Source organism: Emydura macquarii, unplaced genomic scaffold (genome assembly GCF_026122565.2).
Source record: "Emydura macquarii macquarii isolate MOO-44397 ecotype Brisbane River unplaced genomic scaffold, CSIRO-AGI_Emac_v2 contig_1253, whole genome shotgun sequence".
Classification (NCBI taxonomy): Eukaryota; Metazoa; Chordata; order Testudines; family Chelidae; genus Emydura; species Emydura macquarii.
The window spans coordinates 10,574,274-10,593,833 of record NW_027131390.1 but is presented as its reverse complement, the minus strand read 5'-3'; the positions used below and the strand labels follow the sequence as shown (position 1 = coordinate 10,593,833).

At 42.9% G+C, this 19,560-nt stretch overlaps 2 protein-coding genes across 4 annotated transcripts in view; one reads left to right on the top strand and one right to left on the bottom strand.

The window, feature by feature from the left end:
* The window catches only part of TBC1D8B (TBC1 domain family member 8B), a 55,729-nt gene extending 42,994 nt beyond the window's left edge, over positions 1 to 12,735 (top strand). For all 3 annotated transcript variants that reach the window (XM_067548137.1, XM_067548138.1, XM_067548139.1), the window contains 8 exons: positions 172 to 270; positions 1,531 to 1,599; positions 1,823 to 2,063; positions 3,136 to 3,201; positions 4,689 to 4,772; positions 5,602 to 5,658; positions 6,685 to 6,785; positions 8,294 to 12,735. In XM_067548137.1, the coding sequence (XP_067404238.1) occupies positions 172 to 270; positions 1,531 to 1,599; positions 1,823 to 2,063; positions 3,136 to 3,201; positions 4,689 to 4,772; positions 5,602 to 5,658; positions 6,685 to 6,785; positions 8,294 to 8,695 (1,119 nt within the window). In that variant the 3' untranslated portion in view covers positions 8,696 to 12,735. The remainder of the gene's footprint in view (positions 1 to 171; positions 271 to 1,530; positions 1,600 to 1,822; positions 2,064 to 3,135; positions 3,202 to 4,688; positions 4,773 to 5,601; positions 5,659 to 6,684; positions 6,786 to 8,293) is intronic.
* Positions 12,736 to 17,336: 4,601 nt separating this feature from the next.
* The window catches only part of PASD1 (PAS domain containing repressor 1), a 71,075-nt gene continuing 68,851 nt past the window's right edge, over positions 17,337 to 19,560 (bottom strand). The window contains exon 21 of the mRNA XM_067548141.1: positions 17,337 to 19,304. Coding sequence (XP_067404242.1) covers positions 19,134 to 19,304 — 171 coding nt within the window. The 3' untranslated portion in view covers positions 17,337 to 19,133. The remainder of the gene's footprint in view (positions 19,305 to 19,560) is intronic.

Sequence of the window (19,560 nt, the reverse complement as noted above, 5' to 3'; positions counted from 1 at the left end):
TACCCTTATTCATCAATGAGTTTCCAGAGCGCAGGCTTGCTTTGTGTCAATATAGCTGGTCCTACTGCTTCCTTTAGTGGCAGGAAAAACAAAAGTATCCATGTATTTGAGCGGATCTGTGACTGGAAGTAGCTGAAAATCAATTTCATAGTATTGTTTCTTTCCTCCTAGAAATATGGTGATATTCGATACGAGGATGTTGAGAGCATGCGCTGCAGGAATAGGTTGTATGTGATCCAGACCCTAGAAGTTACGACAAAGCAGAATGTGGTAAGTGTCCTGAAAGGACAGAAGCTGTGAGCCATGTACAGTAGCATTTGTTGCCTTTCCTCTGATGACTTCCTCCCTTTTGGAAAATGCAAGGAAATGAATGAAGATGACCTAGAATATCCAAGGACAAGTGAATAACTCCTTGAAAGCTGAAATCCATTTAATCTCTTGGGTGTCGGTAGTAAATGGGTGTTTGGTCCATGATCACAATGTGTTATTGTAACACCATAGGCTTCCAAGGACCTTGCACTACATTTCTATGACTCTGCACTGATCAGAACAGGCTGACCTGTATTTCTGTGTGCTGCTATTAAATTGTTAATGAATTTTCCTTAGAGACATAAGGCAGTGTAAAAAGCTTTTAGTGACACAATGAAACACTAAACACTTAAGTAATAACTTAATTGAATTGTACATTCTGTTTTGCAAGGAAGAAATGGAGCCAAGTGCTAATAACCAATAAAACACCAATGAAACACCACTGAGGCGATAACTGTATTGCAATATAAAAAGGATCACTTTTTAACATGTGTACTTATATATTTAACTCTTGGTGCCAGTAGTTGCACATGCCCCTGGAAATTCAAACTCCCTACTGTGAGTGAAGGTTGCAGTTGATTTCCTTTGCTTGCTTTCTTTCTTCAATGGCTGGCTCCTAATAAATAGCATTCAAACCAGACTAATTAGCAATACCTCTTTGTATGGTAAATGGTCACTGTAAATGCTGCAGTAGCCTGTTGTGAGCACTAAAACCATAACGGTTGTATTTGCTTTGATATGATTAACATATGCATGTATATGTGTTTCCTTTTATATGGTAAATGCGGATGCTGGTCTTGCAGCCGCCCATGACATTAAGGGGTCATGCACTTGAATTCCTTTTCTCTGTAATGAAAAATGAACTCTTTGTTTGCATGGACTGAAAGTGCCATTTGTCCCTTATGAATGAAGCCATGTATTGCATTAGTATAAACAATCTGGTATATAAGAGTTGTCTTCTGATTTCTGTAGGCTGGGATTAACACCCACATGCAATGTGATTTGGGTTTATTCTCTCCTCTTTGGATTAGTATGTGATCCTTGACTTGTTTCAAGTAGAGATTCTGTACTCATTCCCTAATTGTAAACTACAGAAAATTTGTAGGAAAATTCAAACAACTTCTTAAATGTGAACTAAAATCTCAGAGAGCATTGGAATAAAACTATAGAGAAAAGAGGGGGAAGGTCACCATTTAATTTTTTAATTTTAATTACTTTTAGCTGCGTGTTGTGTCCCAGGATGTAAAATTCAGTCCAAGTGACCTGGAAGAGCTTTATGAATTATTCAAGGTAACGTGCTGTTTATCTTTAATGCCCTCATTTGCAAAATATCTATATTTAGGGTCAGTTATAATATGGAAATGTCACAGTTCCAACCCAATGAAAAGGAAGATTTAATTTATACATTTTACTGTGTAATCTTCAACTAACACCAGAAACAAATTCAAAATCTCTTTTTGCCCAAGCAGGATTTTCTTTTCTCCTGGGCTAATACTTTGCCTTTTCTTTGTAGAAGGAGCATTTTCTGTCATGTTACTGGAGTGCAAATAGCCCAATCCTGAGACACCATGATCCCAGTCTGCCATATCTGGACCAGTATCAGATCGACTGCCAGCAGTTCAGGGTCCTCTATCATCTCTTGAGTCCATGGGCGCATTGTGCAAATAGGGACTCGCTCGCACTGTGGACATTCAGATTGCTGGACGAAAACTCCGATTGCCTTATAAACTTCAAAGAATTTGCCTGTGCACTTGGTATGAGGATACCAAATACATACACTGTATTGACAAGGGGCTTGATCCACAGAGGTGCTGGGTTCCCTCAATTCCCTTTTTCAACCATTAGAATTGAGGGTGCTCAGTATCCTGCAGGATAAAGCCCAATGATTGATTAAATTGAGCCCCCTGGCTTGCAGAGTACATTTATAACATCAGGTGTGCGGGTTGCATAATGCTGGTTGTTAATGGTTTAAAATGATTAGCGCATGCTGTGGTTGTGCACTCTATATATAAAGGGGGCAAAGCAGTTTCTGTTATTAGCTTCTAACTTCACATGCTGGTAATTTTTCTGAAACATTGGGCTGAAATTTTCCATGTTTGGTCTATATTAATGCAACTTTAAGTATGAAATTCCCAAAAACTAGGAAGTGCAAAAGTTCAGGTTCCAAATGCAGTGTTAACTTGGCCATATTGCACAACCTGTCTGGTTGATGAAAAATACTTCCCACACAATGCATCATCACACAGACAGCACATGCACCACAGCCAAGTTAACATGTCTGCTGGAAGCATAATTTTTTCTGACTTTTTGTGAATTTAGCTGTGAATTAAATGCAACCTTAATGTTGCATTAACATATTTTTTTTGCATCTGATATTCTAGAATGCTGTTGTGTAGGAAGTAAATGTTTAACAAAAACACCAAGAAAACATCAGCACTGTGTGTGATGTGATTTCCTTATATAACAAGTACATTATTCTGTGCATTCAGTTCTGCCTGTGTTTCTGTCTGCCATGCCTCTGATTTTAGCTGTTACTGGGAAGGATTCACCGTGACCAGCTAAATAAATATGACTGTCTTTGTCTAGGTACTAAGAGGAGGTTTAAAATTTGTTAATTAACATGTGTTAACATGTTGTAAAACATCACTCATTTCCCAGTATAGACAAACACAAGTTCAGCTGCATAGGATAGTACCCTCCTTCAGCCTCCTTTGTAGCTACATGTCCAGCTTCAGCCACCCTCAGCTATTTCTGTTCATGCTAATAGCGTTTTTCCCCAAGTTTTGAACCAGTTGAATGGAATGTCTTGCCCTTCTCTTCTCACAGATGTCATGTATAATGGAAGTTTCACTGACAAACTGAAGCTGCTTTTTAAGTTGCACATCCCTCCAGGTAAGTTTTTTTTAGCGTTATTGTTTGAGGGCTCTTCTCTTAGTGGTTACTGTCTTTCCATCACTCTTTTTCATTCTTTAATTTCACAGAACACACAGTTCTTTCTAGTTTCACTAGTACAGAATGTACAGTGCAGACCCACAGCTGTAGTATCTGGACCTGCTTTACCTAGAGTGGTGTATTCAGCTGGACCAGGAAAGACTTAGCGCACACACTCCTAGAACTTTATTCACAGGGACAAACATACCCATATATTGTATGTGCTACCAAAGAGCTCTTGTCACTGAATTTCTGTTACTACTCTAACTGCTCTTCGAAAGCCTCGTCTTTATTTTCAGACACTGATTTCACTACCAAATTTGCATCTCAGCTCTTTTACTATGTACAGTATTGACTTGTCAGTATTTTGTCATTAAAGGCTGGACAGAGATGACATGGAAACGTGCAAAATCTGGTTTGATTGAAGAGGTGTAATAAGACTATAGGACTTGAAACTGTACTTAATCCAAATGATAAAACCAAGGTGAAGTCTAGGAAGGGAGGTTTCTATACATCTAAAGATGCACCTTTTTGAAGAGACACTTGTTAACTAAGAGCCTGATCCAAAGCCTACAGAAGTCAATGGGGGTCTTTCCATTATTTTCATGAGCTGTGAACCCAATCCCTAAGGCCCCTGTTCAGCAAAGTATTTAAGCATATGCTTAATTGCCTTAACTTCAGTGGGGCTACAGCATGTGTTTAAAGTGAAGGACATGCTTAAGTGCTCTGCTAAATTTGGGCCTTAATGTGCACAATGTTCTGAGGGAAGGTGGGATCTTTTGGGAGTTGAATTACCAGTCTGGGAGTCAAGTAATCGGGTTTCTTTTGCCAGATCTTGTGCAATTCCCTTAACCTCACCAAGGGATTGTGAGTTTTACTCACTTATGTTTCTAAAGCATTTTGAAATCCTCAGCCGAAAAGTACTAAGCCCTGAACCTGCAAATGAGGCAGCACCGGCAGACCCCATTGAAATTTGCAGACCTCTAAAGGGGTGGATCCCTTCATCTTTATGGAGCCCTGTTGACTTCGGTGGGGATCTATCTGCACTGATTCTGTTGCAGTCTCAGGGCCTGAATCAGTGCAGTTTGTTTATTGTTAATAAAACATGTTTTGTGTTTCCATGGTCTTTCAGAAACCTTTACTAATGGCTGTTTGCTGAGCATTTTGGTGCCATTAGTTCTGAGTACCACTTAGTCCAGCAGTGGGGTTATACTAAGGAATTTCATCTCCAAGAACTAAGTGCTAAATGTTCTTTATTCTTTTCTTTTTACTATTATTTCTTTATTTTTTTATCTCCCTATCTCCTACGCCTCCTTCAGTTCATGTAGTACTGAGAAACCATGAGAAAGTTTCGTGGCTGTCACAGTGTTGCTCTTTCCAGTGTGTCAGTGGCCCAGGTACCGCTAACTATGTCCAATTTCAAATGATTGCACCAATTTTTCCTGCAGCTTTTACTGAAGTGGAATCTCTAAGCCCTTCCAAAGGTGCTGAACTTTCAAAAGAAGAGCTGATCCATTTCAGTCAACTCAATGGTAAGTCCCAGCATGCTATATATAAAAGGAGCCCCAGTCATGGGATATTGAGATGGGCACTGTACAAACACCAAACTAAAAGATCCAGGGAGCTTACAATCGAAGACAGGAGACAGCAGGTGGATGTAGACTGATGGGAAAGCACAAGGAACAAGGAGACGATGTTGGTCAGTATGATAGGCAGTGGTCTCAGCACACCAGCAGCCTAATTTTAATTTTGTTTAACCGCTGACAATATGCTTATCACTATACTCAAAATCAAAGGAAGGCTTCCTGCCACACGGTGTTTAACATCTAAATCCAGGATCTTGAGGCTTCTTATGAGGTTTCAGAAACCTCCTCCATTTCTGAAGTCCTGTGCGAAAAGAGATGGGTCCAGATTGCTGGTGATCTCTATGGAATATTTCCTTTGGGAAATTCTCATTTCTCTTCCTTGACTTCCTTTTTCTCCTTTATAAGCTGTATGTGAGAGGTTTAAATCCACACGAGCAATACAATACCTGCAGTAAACATACATACTCATTCCACCAGCCTCCATCAGTCTTGAACACCTGGGGGCAGACAGGTAATGGGGAGAATCTGAGACTATGCAGCAGACTCTAGCTCCTTTTGCAGTCTAGCTCGCTCTACAGCATGGTTAGTGACTCTTGTTCTGAAGAGTCCTGTAGGTGCATCGATATAACGTCTCTGTCACAACTGAGTTCCACAAACAAGCAAGCATGTATCTTAAGCATCCTACTTCTTCAGGAAGGGAATTTTGATGAAGGAAAACACAACATAAACTCAGTCTGTGAAAGAAACACTAAATTTTTCTTCTCCTCAAATGTAGTTTCCTCTCCAGTGGATAGGCAGGAAGCTGATGCTTTGAAGAGGAGCCCAGAAAAAGGTAAAGAATTTTGATCCGTAAAGTCAAACGCTCGGTAACCCTGTATTGACTTTGGGAGAGGAGAGGAAATGTAGCATCTCGGCAGCATGGCTGCTTCTGCATGATAGCATTAATGCCAATCTCTTTATATTAGTATTGTTGCATTTAGGGCAGGTCACAGGTGGGGTAATATTTGTCTCTATGCCCAGTCAGTCCTTGGTCTCCCTGAGTCTGTTGAATGGGAACAGGGTTGAGGATACTAGCTCATTTCACATAAGTCACTAACATCCACTGGATGATGTTGATTTTTGGTCATTTCTCTTTGATCTGATGTGGATTTGAACTGGTGACCTAGAGGAGAAACCTCTGTGTCTGTTATCAGCAGAGGCATCAGATGATTCCTTTCCCCTTCCCAGGGCTTATTTCATGTTTTAGAAAAGCCATGAACATTTATTACTGGATTGATACAGATTGTGTCTTGAAGTAATTTCAGACTAGACATTGTTTTAAGTTCATGGGAAAACAGATCACCTTGATACTTTGCAAAAATGCTGTCCATCTAATGAGCCAAAACCACTTCTAACCTGAACTCCATAAAGTCTTTGGAGAAAAGTTGAATGTGAATTCTCAGATCAAAACCTGCCCCTGCATTTGGATCCCAAACTTGGTTGGCATATAGCCAAAAGCTCACAAGTAAAATTGATCTCAGGAGATTTTAAGGTCATAGAAATTCACAAGATTTCCATTGTCTTGTGCCAAAATCTTGTGAGAACACCTCACTAGACTTTGACACTGTCAGTTCTGAACTTGAACACTATCCCTGGCTCTGCTTCTCACCTGAATCTTGGACTAAACCTCAGCCATTTGTTTTCATAGTTCTGTATAGGAGACTTTGTGCAGTGGTTATATTTCTTTCCTTTAATATGTGATGATCATGGCCAAAGGAAAATGTAAGCCTAATGTTCAAGGACATATGTGACGACTTATTCCACTTGGGATCATGTCAGAGATCATGCCATTAGTTCTGACATATTCTTTGCTCTCTAGCAGGTAAAGAGAAAATTGATATTCAGACTTATCTGAAGCAATGGCAAGATGAACTTCTTAAAAAAGAAGAAAATATTAAGGATTTGCCTAGAATGAGCCAGGTAAAACTGTCTCTGATTCCTATGTCAATCTCGTTTTTCATTACATAATAGTTAGCTAAAATGCAGTGTGTTCATAGGGTCTCTTCACTGTCAGCCCAAACCTATTAGACTGTGTTTCTAAATTCTTATAATCCTGGCTGAATGTTTCCATTGCCTCTAGTATATTCATTAAGGGCACTATGCCTAAGTGACTTAGTCCTGATCTACATGTGGTGTCTGTATCAGCATAACTGTGTCAGTTAAGGGTCTGATTTTTTTAACCAATAGTTATTCCAGTATAATCCCTTGCATGGATGCAGTTATACTGGTGTAAAGGTACCTCACACTGCACTGCTATAGTTTAAATGGTACACATTTTGTATGAGGTCACATTTCTTGGGACCACAAATCACTTGAAGGGCACTTTTGAAAATTCCACCGTAAAGGTTCATTACATGTAGTGAGCTGTTCATTCAGTTTCCTGTAAAAATGCCACCCTAGAAAAAGCAATATCAGTCACAGTAACTCATTGCTGTTGATTCTTAGAACAGCTCATAATCAAGACTTTAACCATGACAGGAGTTCTTGTTTATAACAGAATTTCTATACCAAATGGTAAATGCTATATGACAGGGTTCATCTGTTGTTCCTGATACTGAACTCTAAATAATTGCAATAGGAAACACGCCAGAAGGGGAACCTCCATAAAGTTTCTCTTTAGTTAAGGACAATCCTGTGAGCTGAGTTGTGCCCGTGCATTTCCCAAAGGTTTATACTAGTATATCTCAGTTGGCTGAGAGTTTCATGCAGAGAGTTTTTATTGTCCAGGTTACTTTTGCAGTTAGCATGAGATGGGCAGGCAATGGGGGGTTATACTTAATGGAGGGGGAGAGGCAGAGGGCAACAGAAGCATGTGATCGAGTCTGTCTTCTGGGTCACCATTTTTGTGGTGATCTAGATGAGAGCCCTAGTTACTATGGTTAATTCTCACTTCAGTCAGATTGCATATTAAATGCCCTGTGATTAATCCTTGTCTGAGATGAAAGACAAATGTTGCCATCCTCATTCCGTTTCCCTGCTACTTCATGCTCTGTTATTTGACTAAGTGTTTGCACGACACTTTATAACATTTATAACATTCAGCCTGGGTCTTATGTATTAAGGCATCAATGGGAGGGGGAGAAAGATGAACCTTTTCCTGACTAGGAGTCAGACCCTTAGTTTGGTTCTACAAGAGTGTCTGGGCAATCACCTACCCATTAGGAACCTTTTCTAGGAATGGCTTTAGCACCATGACAAACAGTTGCATGCATCTCATTGATGGATGTAATAACGGTCCATTCTCCCTTCTCTGTAAGGCGAGGCATGTTTCAAGGGGGAAATGATCAGTGTGCTTTTCGAGGATGCTTTTCCATGATAAGTTTATTTTAAGAAGAAGGAAATAGGGAATACAAGCTAAAAGGACAGGCCTGTTTTCAGGGCCTTGTGTTGATGTTCTCTGAATAATCTCCTTTCTTGTCTCTCCCTAGTTCCAGTTCATCCAGTTCTCAAAGACTTTATACAACCTGTTCCATGGAAACCCTGAAGAGGAGTTGTTGTATCGGGCTATCGCGATTGTTACCAGCCTCTTACTGAAGATGGAAGAAGTCGGGAGAAGACTTCAAAGCCCCACTTCACCAGCCAGAAGCCCAGCTTCTGCAGCAGAGACCAGCACCGAAAGCCAAAAAGACAGTGCATCCCAACAGATTGAGAGCAGGAAAGTGCAAAGCCCTCGCAGAGATGACCATGAATGGTCTTTTGCCTTTGAGCAGATCCTGGCATCCTTGTTAAATGAACCAGCTTTGGTGAGATTTTTTGAGAAGCCTCTAGACATAAAAGCCAAGATAGAAAATGCTAAAACGTCACAATTAAAAGCGAGAACCAGAGTATAATTTTCTTCACCTTTGAATCATGTGTAACACAGAGCACTTACAAATGAAGGCCATTGCTATGGAAATTGAGCATTGTTTATATTGAGAATTAAATTTGAGGATTTAGCTTTCACTACCAGATATCAATATGTTTTGAAGTAATTAAAAACAGTTTGAAGCACAATCATATCTTTGTGGTGGTCATAAATTTCAGTATAGTCCAAAAAGGATAGAAAAGTAAACTGCATTTTTACCATAATATACAAAATATGCAATATTACTAGAAAACACTAAATGTGACCCATAGAGGGCACTATTGTAAAGCTTTCTGTATGACTACTATTACTGGTTACATATTTCTTGATTTGCTACTACTTATTATTGTGATGAATATAATGATTTTCTTCCATCTTCAGTTATAAGTAGTACTGACATCTAAGTGTTTTACTTTCAGGCTAGTTTAATTTCTAAGTAACTGTTTTTAAATCTACATGTAGACTCACACCAACCCAGAGCAAAAGCCTCAGTACTAAGGGGAATTGGGACTGGTACCCTTGATGGTCACAGGAGCATTGTCGATAAAGAAAAAAGTTTCTGTTCTTTTACTCGTTGCTCTATCTTTTCTTTATGAGACCTCACTGGCTTCTAGTGAATAGCTTGTGTCCGAGATGGGCCTGAAGCTATGCAAAATTCAGACCAGAATATGTAAGAATTAAGACAGGAAACGGTACCATTATTATATGCTTTTTGTATGATGCTTACACGTAGGAACAAAACTAAGATTTCTGAACTTGACTGTATATTGCAAAACAATGTTGAAATTCTGTCACTGTGAGTGGGAGGAAAGTTATCATGCCTCCTTGAAACTAGCTGGCAACAATTATGTTGCTGGTCAATATCGATGAATGTGTATGACCATTTCTTCCTAATCTCAGGAATTAATGTAAATTGAAACTCAACTGAAGGAATAATTACAAAAATTGGATAATGTGAGTGAAATTAGGCAGCTTACTTTAGAAACTTAAGCAGAGCGTGAGGTTGTATAATTTTGGTTTGTATATTATGGATTGAAGTATAAAAAACCCTACATCCTTTCACATGTATATTTCTAAGGCAGAGATGGATACTACTGCATGGCTCTGTACATCTATGTTTACTAGTTGTTTTCACTGCATATTTTCACTGTTCTTTTAAAAACAAAACGTAGGTAACTTTTGATGTTCTAGGGAAGGGTTTGATTGATTAGGCAAAGTTTTACTCGCATGAGTAAGCAGTATGCGAGCAACCCCATTGAATTCAATGCAATTACTCATGAAAAAGGCTGAGCAGCATCAGGCTATATGTTTTTAATTTCAAACTTCATTGCGGATTACGAGTATGGCACGTTTGCCCCGCAAGATAAGGAAAAGGCTTACTGAATTTTTGTGGTGTGCGTGGAAACAAGCTATAAAGAGTTATACACAGGTTAAATTATATGCAGGAAGAAGGTGTTGAAGTCTGCAAACTTTAGTAGACTTACAATATTAAATGGCTGTTATGCAAAAATAGGCACTTTTTCAAATGTCATACATTTTTTATTAATATTAATCAAAAGATATATATAGCAATCCAGTCACCAATTATATATAAATTCTATACCCATGTCTATAGTTTAATTATCACTTATGTGTTTATATGCAGAATGACCAGCGTACATGTAAAATATGTTCAAAACTAAAAGTTAGGAGTACAATCATTCATTTATTTTTTATTATCCTAAGAGCTTGTCTTTTTAGTAGTTTGTTTCATTTGTTTTAAATCTATAATATAGATTTTTGAACAAAGAAGATGTAATGTCTGTTTTAATCATTCCTTTATACACCTGTGTTCTGGTACAGCAAAAAGTTGCCTTGACCTTCTGTGCCATACAAGCTCTGGGTAGTCGTGACTACTGGCTCATTTTGCCTCACAAGGCAAAGCCTAGAGGTAATCATCTTTCTGTAGGATGGCACAGAGTTGTGCAGTTGGAAAGAGCTTGTGAAACTCCTGGTGCTTGGAGGCTGTGGACCAGCTTCTGATCCCCCTTACACGAGTTCTTAGCCCTGATTGGGAACACACTTAATGTTTAGTACTAAGTATTCAAGTGTGGGATTTGAAGCATAGGTGGGTGTTTGCAGGATCACAGCCTTAGTTTGCCATAGCTTGTTGAGGTTAAGGGAGCTGATCTTGATTCACACTGTGCTGAATGAGTTTAGAATCTGACCCTCTGGTCTTTGTGTCCCTTTTCTACCCCACTCATTGTGGAGATGGCCTGGCTAACATTATATAGAAATTTAGTTGGAAGCAAAACCCTTTTCCTTTTCCTCTTCCTCTTCCTCATCCTCCCCATTGACTCGTGCTGTGGGATTCCCTACTCTACAGTGACAAGTGAATAATAGCTGGGCTTAACCACTCTACTTACAAGTTCTCTAACCAAGTTAGCAGGCTGGCATATCTGCACCTAGGAGCTTTGACCCCATTAAAATTCTCTGTGGTGATGCAGAGAGAAACCCACACTTCCTGTGTTAGGATGTTTTGGGAGACTGCACATCCCCTGCTTTCTTTAGCGTAAGCCCAGTTGCCTGATATAGATGAGTATTGGACCGAGCAGAGTTTTTTGGCAAAGATCCAGGCGGTTGCAGAATGCTTAGCCACTGCGTAGAAGCAACTTCCCAGTGGAATCTTCAGTAACTTCCTTAAGAGCCGGCAGCTAGAGAGGAGAGTTTTGCACTAGGGAGGACCCCATAATCCCCAGAAAGCAAAATGTCTTACCTGAAATGAGTATCGGTTTCTTTCACAGAGTTGTCTTTGTTATTTTCTTCGGTAAGGAGAGAACATGTGGCCTGAACTAAGACAGCGTATGTGCTGAGAAATGTTGGTTGGTTGGAAATGTTTTGACTGAAACGTTTCCCTGCCTTCCCCCCCAACACACACACACACACACACACACAAAGCCAGGGACAGACATTTTCATGAAAAAAGTTCCCTGCTTTTTTAGGAGGAAAATGTATATTGCATCCAAGATAAAACTGGGACTGATTTTGGGGCAGTTTATCTGGATAGGGTTTGCTAATATTAATGTTATTTATACATTTTCAGTTCTTAAATGGGATTAGGTGCTATGAAAACAGCAGCATAACTTTAAAGAGGATACAATCACATGGTTACCCCATTATGTCCTGACCCGCTCTCAGTAACTGCTAGCTAGAAGATTATCAGGATGATCTGAATAATCCTGCCTTGCTCGTGCCGTAACACACCCTTAGTTGTGTTAGGCACATAAAATGTCTTTCTAAAATGAGTGAAGAAAAGCCAAACTACCAAGCCAAGGGAATGGCTAACAAAAAAGCAGTGTGACCTTGATGCAAGTGAACTAGAAAGGTGCATTATGGGGGATTTTCACCTACCTCAGAATCATGGTCAGAACTGTGGCTGTATTGACCACGGTTGGGGACACATTGTTGACCTTGACAGATCAATAGTTTCAGCTGAAATGGGAAATTCACTTGGCGTTCCCACTAATATCTATGGATGTTACATTTACAGATTGAGGGGAGAAGAGAACCCAATACTGTAATTGTGTGAAAAAGACAAGCACTTTAATGTTTTCTAGGACGCTAGGGGTGAGCTCAGTCATATGATATTGAAAAGCACTTAAGTTTCATTCCATCCAACACCGTAATTGTTCAGTACTTGTATATGGCCATGTAATAACATACTAATCTTGTTTTTTAGTACAGTTTGCCTGCATGGCAATTAAGAAATGGATATGTTTATCTAAAGAGCCTCCAGCCAGTTGTATTATACAAAATTCTTGTATTTAATTGTAATTGTTATTTGAGTAAAAAAAAAAGTTTCTTAACAGAATTATTCCAATTTATTTCCAGAGAAATAAGATATTTTGTCTTTTTGCTACAGTTGTCTTACCAAGAATGCAAAACATGTTTGTGCTGGCTCGTTGACTTTTTATACAATGTACTGTATGCAGTAAAAGTACTGTAAGCAATGAGATGTCAATAAACTTGTTTCACTTAAGAAAAAAATCGGTGTTAGAGGCATGATGTTCCTTTTTCATTGAGCTTCCAGGTTTGGTATAATGTTGAACCAGCATGGGATTGTCAAAAGTGCCTTTAGGGGCACAAATGCCAAGCCCGCCTTAGTACATCTCTCTAATTTACACTAGGGAATAAAGAATGCCACAGTGAACCAATGGATTTTGCAAAACACAGCCTTACCCTTTTGCAGTAAATGGGAATTGTGGGTGTGTAAGAGTCCACGACCTCTAGGGAATTAACTGAAACTTTCCAAAGGTTGGAGCCTAATTGCGCAGGTGTGATTTTGGTATTCACAGAATGTTGTGTCACCTGGAACTGAGAGCTAAAACCACTCAGTTGATGGGTAACTCGGGGATTGATGTAAACCAATTTACCTTACTCTTAGAATGATAAGGTTGAGTGTTAGGCATCCAGTTAACTTGTGTCTCTCTTTCCCCCACTACCTCAGCCTCAGCCTAAGGGATTTGTCTCCCCTCCCCTCTTTCCCAATGTCTGTCTTTCTGATATCCTCCATGTCTGAGGATTCCCCACAGCTTCTAGACTCTACACCTGGCCATTCCAGTCTTTGTTATGAACCACCTACCCTCTTGCTTTTGCACGCACACGTGGACATTTAAAGGTGATGAGCCAGTTGCTGCTTTTTTAATCCACATGCCTACATATTAAGGACCCAATTGAGTCCCAGAAATCTCAGTTGGACTGGGCTATAAATTCCAAGCAAAGAACATGAGCACAGGGTGTAAGAGATCTTAAAAGTATACTTTTATTTTCTTCCAAAATAGTATGTACAATCTGTTAAAGCTTGTCAGGCTGCACCAGCTCCTATCCCGTGAAGCCAGGCCGAAACGTAGTCAAGACAACAATAAAATCTAACTGTCTTCATAAGACACTTCCTTTTTTTCCATTACAAAATACTTTAACATTTATAAATGTATCGATATTTGACATCATATAAAATAAAACCAATATTCAGATTCAATGCTAAGTTTTTACATGGAATATGTTACACTATGTACAAGAACGTTTCAAACCAGCCTGGGTAGCGCTGCCAGGCTTTAGCTGAGCTGTACAAAGATGCTAAAAGTGCAAGACATCAATTAAAGCTGCCTGTGTTTTCAGAGGTCTGGAATTGTCTGGCCAAATAGAGCTCCACGTATACACGTGTGTATGGGAACGCCAGCTAGCATTTATGACTTGCACTGAGCCGCAGGCCAACCCTTGGGTGCAATCTGCTGCGTGCCAACGGTCCAAAAGACAGTCATGCGTGCAGCAGCTCATGACGGTGCAGCCCATGGTAAGGAGACCAGCCAGCCCCATGAGCCAAACCAGGCGCCTTGCTGCAATTCCAAACAGGTCACAAAAACACAGCACAGAGCTAACACGGAGGTAACCAAAGCAACATTAACCTGACTCTAGGATCACTTGGTTTGAGAGCGCAGGGCCAAATCCTGAGGTCTGCATTCAGTATTTACCCAGGGTAGGCTGCCGTTGAGTCAACAGGCACCTGCCTGAGTAAGGATTGAACAGAAACGGAGTAAAACCTGAGTAAGGCCCTCAACGGTTTGGTGGCCTCATGATTGTCTGAAAACACGGGGTTAACTCTCACCGCCTTCACGAACGACTGGGCAGTCATGAAAGCTGCCGCTTGACGTGACTTGGCCAGTGTTAGCCAGGGCTAGTTCAGAAGTCAGTGATTCCTTGGACATTGCACGAGCAGGTGACAGTGGACACGAGGAGTTTTTTTTTCCCTTAATAAAGTGCATGCTTTGAGAAAGGCCAATCCGAAAAAGGGTCCCAAACCCTGTGTTCTACGGCCACCATTTTAGCCTCTTTTCTTGCCTCAGCCTCAGCGCCCCCCCCCCCCCCCCCCCCCCCCCCCCCCGGCCCCATCTTCCCACCCACATGTAGTGTCCAGCCTCAAGGCCATATTGCCACAGCCCACCTTGCACAACTGCAACTAGCTGGCAGAAGACGTGCATGTTCTGCCCAGTCTCAGCTGGACGCTCGTCCCTGCAACAGCGACAAGGCACCAACACTGTTCGATGTGCCCACAGAGCGTGAGCCAAACCTTGAGATGCTCCTTACGCGTGAGCGTGGAGCCAGACGCTGGTGAACCAACACCCCCCCCCCGGCCAACTGCCTGCAGCAGAATTGCTACAGGTTCACAACGCCAGACCAGAAAAGCGCCACCAGCCAGATGGGTTAGGGTGAGAATTTTTGGGGCCCTGTTTGGGTTTTCTTTTGCACAAGCCAGTCTCCCAACCCTGCTTACGTTACTTGCCCAGTAAAACGTGGCCAAAAGGCCCCCCCCCCAGCTGTTGACGGGGCCAGAGTGCGGTGGCAGTGGTGCCTATCCTTTATGGCGTAACAGGCGTGTGTAGTGCTGCTAAGTGCCTCAACTCAGCACACGCCTTTAGGAAGCCCGTGCCAGCACACTGGCTGCAGGGCGGGCTAGCATCGCCCTGTAATGCGCGGTAAACAACGCACGCGTGCAACTGACAGTCGCTAGGGGCTTTAAAAAAAAATATGCAGCTGCTGGTAAATGTGTTCACAGCAAAGGGGGCTTGGGCAGGGTTTGCCTGAGTTGCCACCTCCTTAATTATAGGCATGTGCAGGTTTGCCGGGGGGGGGGGGGCCCACAAGCAAACATTTGTGTAACAGGGCATATGGCAGGTTCTTGTCAATGGTGTGTCGCCATCACACTGCACAGGCCAAGACATGTAAGTGAGCGCCCAGCCGCCGCTCTGGCAGCTCACCGCCTCACAGCTCTCAGCCAGGCCCAGCCAGCATGCCCAGGGCGGGGCTCTTAATCCACAACGCACCAACGCGCAGCGGCAGCAGCTACAGCGCTTTTTGCGGTACCAGCCCACAGCGCTGGCAAACATACGCGGCTGCACTCACACCCGAGGTGCTTATGGGCCCTACTCAGGAGTCGCGCACTCCACACCCACGCGCCAGCTCCGGAGCAGGCATGGCACAAGACGCTGTGTGTAGCCCACTGTACGCAGCACACCTAGCCGCCCTGCCATGCCGCTGTGGCCCAGAGGCACTTTAAATGTGGGGCCGCTCCGCTGTGTCCATAACCCGCTTCACCCACGGGCAGCCAAGGGCAGAACGTTTGCCCAGTGTCGGCTTAGGTAAAGGCCAACACATAGCTAAGGGGCCGCGTTGGGGGGGTTGCTATTGCACAGCATTGTTCCCTGCCAAAGTCTCTCACACACACACAATCCAGTCACAAAGGATTGTCAAAAACCGAATTCTGAGGCAGGGTAAATCGAATCGAAGCAGGCGCTCAAGGACAACTTTTTTTTCCCTTTTGCCAGCTAATCTTTGGTACCCAATTTGCAATCCGCCATTAGTCAGCAACCTGCGTTCCGCGTCACACACCCCGGCAGCGTAGCACAGCTTGTATGTTGCTGCAACCAGCTCACACAATGTGCGGTTGGCCATGGCTGGGCAGAGCCAGGTTGTGGGCAGGGTTCTGCCCTCGCGCCTCCCAGTATGTGCTGGTCACCTCAGTGTATGGCCAGCCCAGCGCTGTCACTGCCCTTACCACCAGCATGAGGCCCAGTGGCTGGGTTGTCAGCCCGCACCATAAACATGCATGGTGCTACCGCCGGGCTTTGACTGGGGGGGTGGTGTCAAATAACAGCTAGTGACACAGCTTCTGGGTGCCCACTGAGCAATGCGGCCCAGCTGTAGCGCAGCATGTAAGCCACGCTGGGGGGGTAACTGAGCAGCCCGAAGGCTGCATACAAAGCGGTGCTTTGGGCCATGGTAGTATTTCTTCCAGCCCAGCGGAACATTAACTCAGAAGCTACATTCAGGTTTTTTTGTTTTGTCCCTGTCCCACTCACCCCAGGAAGCCTCGTCTCATTGATTTGAAGGGGAGTCGGATCCAGCCCATGTTGAACACTGTGGCCCGCTACGCTGGTGTAAATCTGCAGTCACTCCAGATTTACCCCTGTGTAAACGACAGCCAGACTTGGCCTGGCGTTCACTGCATGTAGGTTAGTGCTAAGCACATCTGCATGCTACAGCGTAGGCTTATTGGCGTTGCCGTTGATTACTTCAGTCTTTCGGGGCATGTGAACAAGTCCTCGCTAACTCTGGAACGCTCTAGCCTGGTCCTGAATGGCGACTAATGCTGGAGAATGTAGACAGCATCACTATCCTTCTCACTGCACCGGGCAAGGTGCAAACACATTTACTGCGCGTGGTGCAGCCACAGCAGAGCACTGGGACTACAGCCTGGTGGGCCTGATCCTGCCAGTTGCTCCACCCCGCCCTCCCAGGCAAAGCCATACCCCCGGCTTAAATCAACAGGTGAGCATGCTCAGCCCCTTGTGTGTTCAGAGTCCATGGTATGGTTTTGCAATCACATGCCCGATACCCTAGTGTGGATGGGCACCACACCCAGCCAGGCCGGGCTGGAAACGAACACACATGCACATTTTGAAATGGTTTTTAACGTGGCCAAAGGAACAGTGTGCCCGACCCTCTGGCCGGCAACAGCCACCCATGCACAGTGGCTGAAAACCAGAGGAATCCCTGTTGCAGCACCGGGTTGCTGTACAATGCAGGGGCTGTCACCGGGGATGGTGTCCCTAGGTCCAGTAAACCCTGGGTGCCCGGACAGCCTTTGGGAGCTGGCTTAAAGTAAAGCATCCCTAAGTGAGCTCTGCTTTACCGTGGTGAGTGATAGGTTTTGGCAGCCAAATCGTGACTGATTGATAGTCACCTCATCCGAGTACAACCCCAATTCACACCATGCGCCATCTCGCCCTACTGCTTTCAGCCTCACTATTTCATCTCAACTCCTATGGGCTGGCACCCAGCTAGCATGGGGACGGAGGAGTCCCACAAGAGCCTGGCTAGCGCAGACTGATGAGATTCAGTGGAGGTTAGACAATCACCTTTCCCTAATCTCTATTCCGAGTGCCAGCCATAACGGTATGACTTTGGCCATCACTTTTTTCCTTTAAGGAAGTAGCCAAGCAGTATCTCCAAAAGCTTGTGTGAATGGCATAAATTGAGTTTGGGAGCTCAAGCATTACCCAAATCGAACACTCCGTTACAACTAAAGAGCTAAAAATTAAATATTCATTTTCCTTTGGAAAGACACGAACAGTAGGGACACTTTACTATACACCCACTGAGGAATAAACATTTTTTTTTCAGTTCATAAATATAAACATATAGTTAAAAAGTGACAATTTACAAAAATACAATTTATTGCTCTCCCTAGGGGCTTGGAATATCACCTGTGTCATTGTTATTTCAGCTTTGCCAAATTGAAACATGAACTAGCAAAACCACAAAGTTTGCCTTCATCTGATTTCAGGTGTAAAGAAACATGTACTGCAATGTCCAGTGGAAAATGTAAGGATTCCTGGCCTGTACCCTGAAAAATATTTGGCTACAGGGAATAAAAACGTATAAATTTATCTGCACTTTTTAAACCAAAATGACACACACATCTTCTTAACGGTGACGTGAGCTAGTATAACAACAGTAAGAGATTTAGGCAAGAGTGGTGTTACGGAAATTAGCAGCATTATCCAACCATCTGAAAAAATGAATTATGGGACTGAGGTATAGGAAAAAGGAAAACAAAATCCACAGTTAACCTAGTACCACAAAACGAATTATGTACACGATAATCGAATGGTATCCTGCTGATTCTTACAGTTTTTCGTGTTCCAAACACTGGTCTTAAATTCACAGTGAACTTCAGCAACATTTAAGCACTGATGTCCTGAACTGAAAATATGTTCTCAGGCGCAAAGTGATCTTCGCACTGACCTGATTAATAACATGCCTGCAGTTAGAGATCCATATTGTAGTCCCAAGGAATCGCAATACTGTGCTGTGTAAGGATATATGGCTTAGTGACCAATAATAACAGCTACCTAGGAGTATGTTCTTCTGTGATCGTTATCCTGCCTAAGTCAATCATTTTGATCAACAAGTCTGTAACTGCCTTGGTAGATTAGCTTTGGCTGGCAAGAATTCCACAACCAATTCCTACTACCCTGATTTTAGCACTTAAATGAGTAGCCCCTCTCGACAGGAGGTACACGAACGGGCGTTCTAGCCGTTCACCGTTACGCTGTGGTTTGTAAAACGGTCCTGCTGTTTAATGAATCCAGACTTTGCTTTGTGCAGCATCAAGGACCGAAAATATAAAAATGGTAATCAACAAGATACTCCTCCAGCGATCCTGCTCTCCTGCTGGGACCTTCCTCCGCGCTGCTCCCTCTGGGCTAAACCTCACTCCTCCGGCAGATGAGGAGGGCCTCCTCTCCTCGAATTTCACCATTTCTTCCCCTTAGTCCTGCTCGCACAGCAGCTACGACTCATACCTTCTCTTCACGCCCTGGCTTTCATGGCAGCTGCATTTCAGGCATGTCTTGTAAGTTGCAGGACTGACCCTGCGGATGGTGGCTTTGCTGCTGTGGATGGAGGAAGTAGCCCATGGTATTCTGCTGCGGTATATGAGATGGCTGGAAAATACGCTGATTCTGACTTCCCTGGACCGACTCAGGGGCTTGCATCTGTAGAAAGAAAATATGATACAATCAGATCTGTCTCCTTGTGCTCTGTTCTAGCTGTTCAATGCAGGGCTCCGGAAAGAGCAGGTCTGATTCTGGAAGATGTGAGGGCCCCAATTTTCAAAGTAACCGTAAGTTTTTGGGCACTCAGTTTGGGATGCCCAAGTTCTTTGCACTCCTTAAGCCACAGACAATTCAGTACCCAATCGGGGGCAAGTTTTATCCACAGGGAAGTACATGGCAAGGCTCCGGTCTGGGT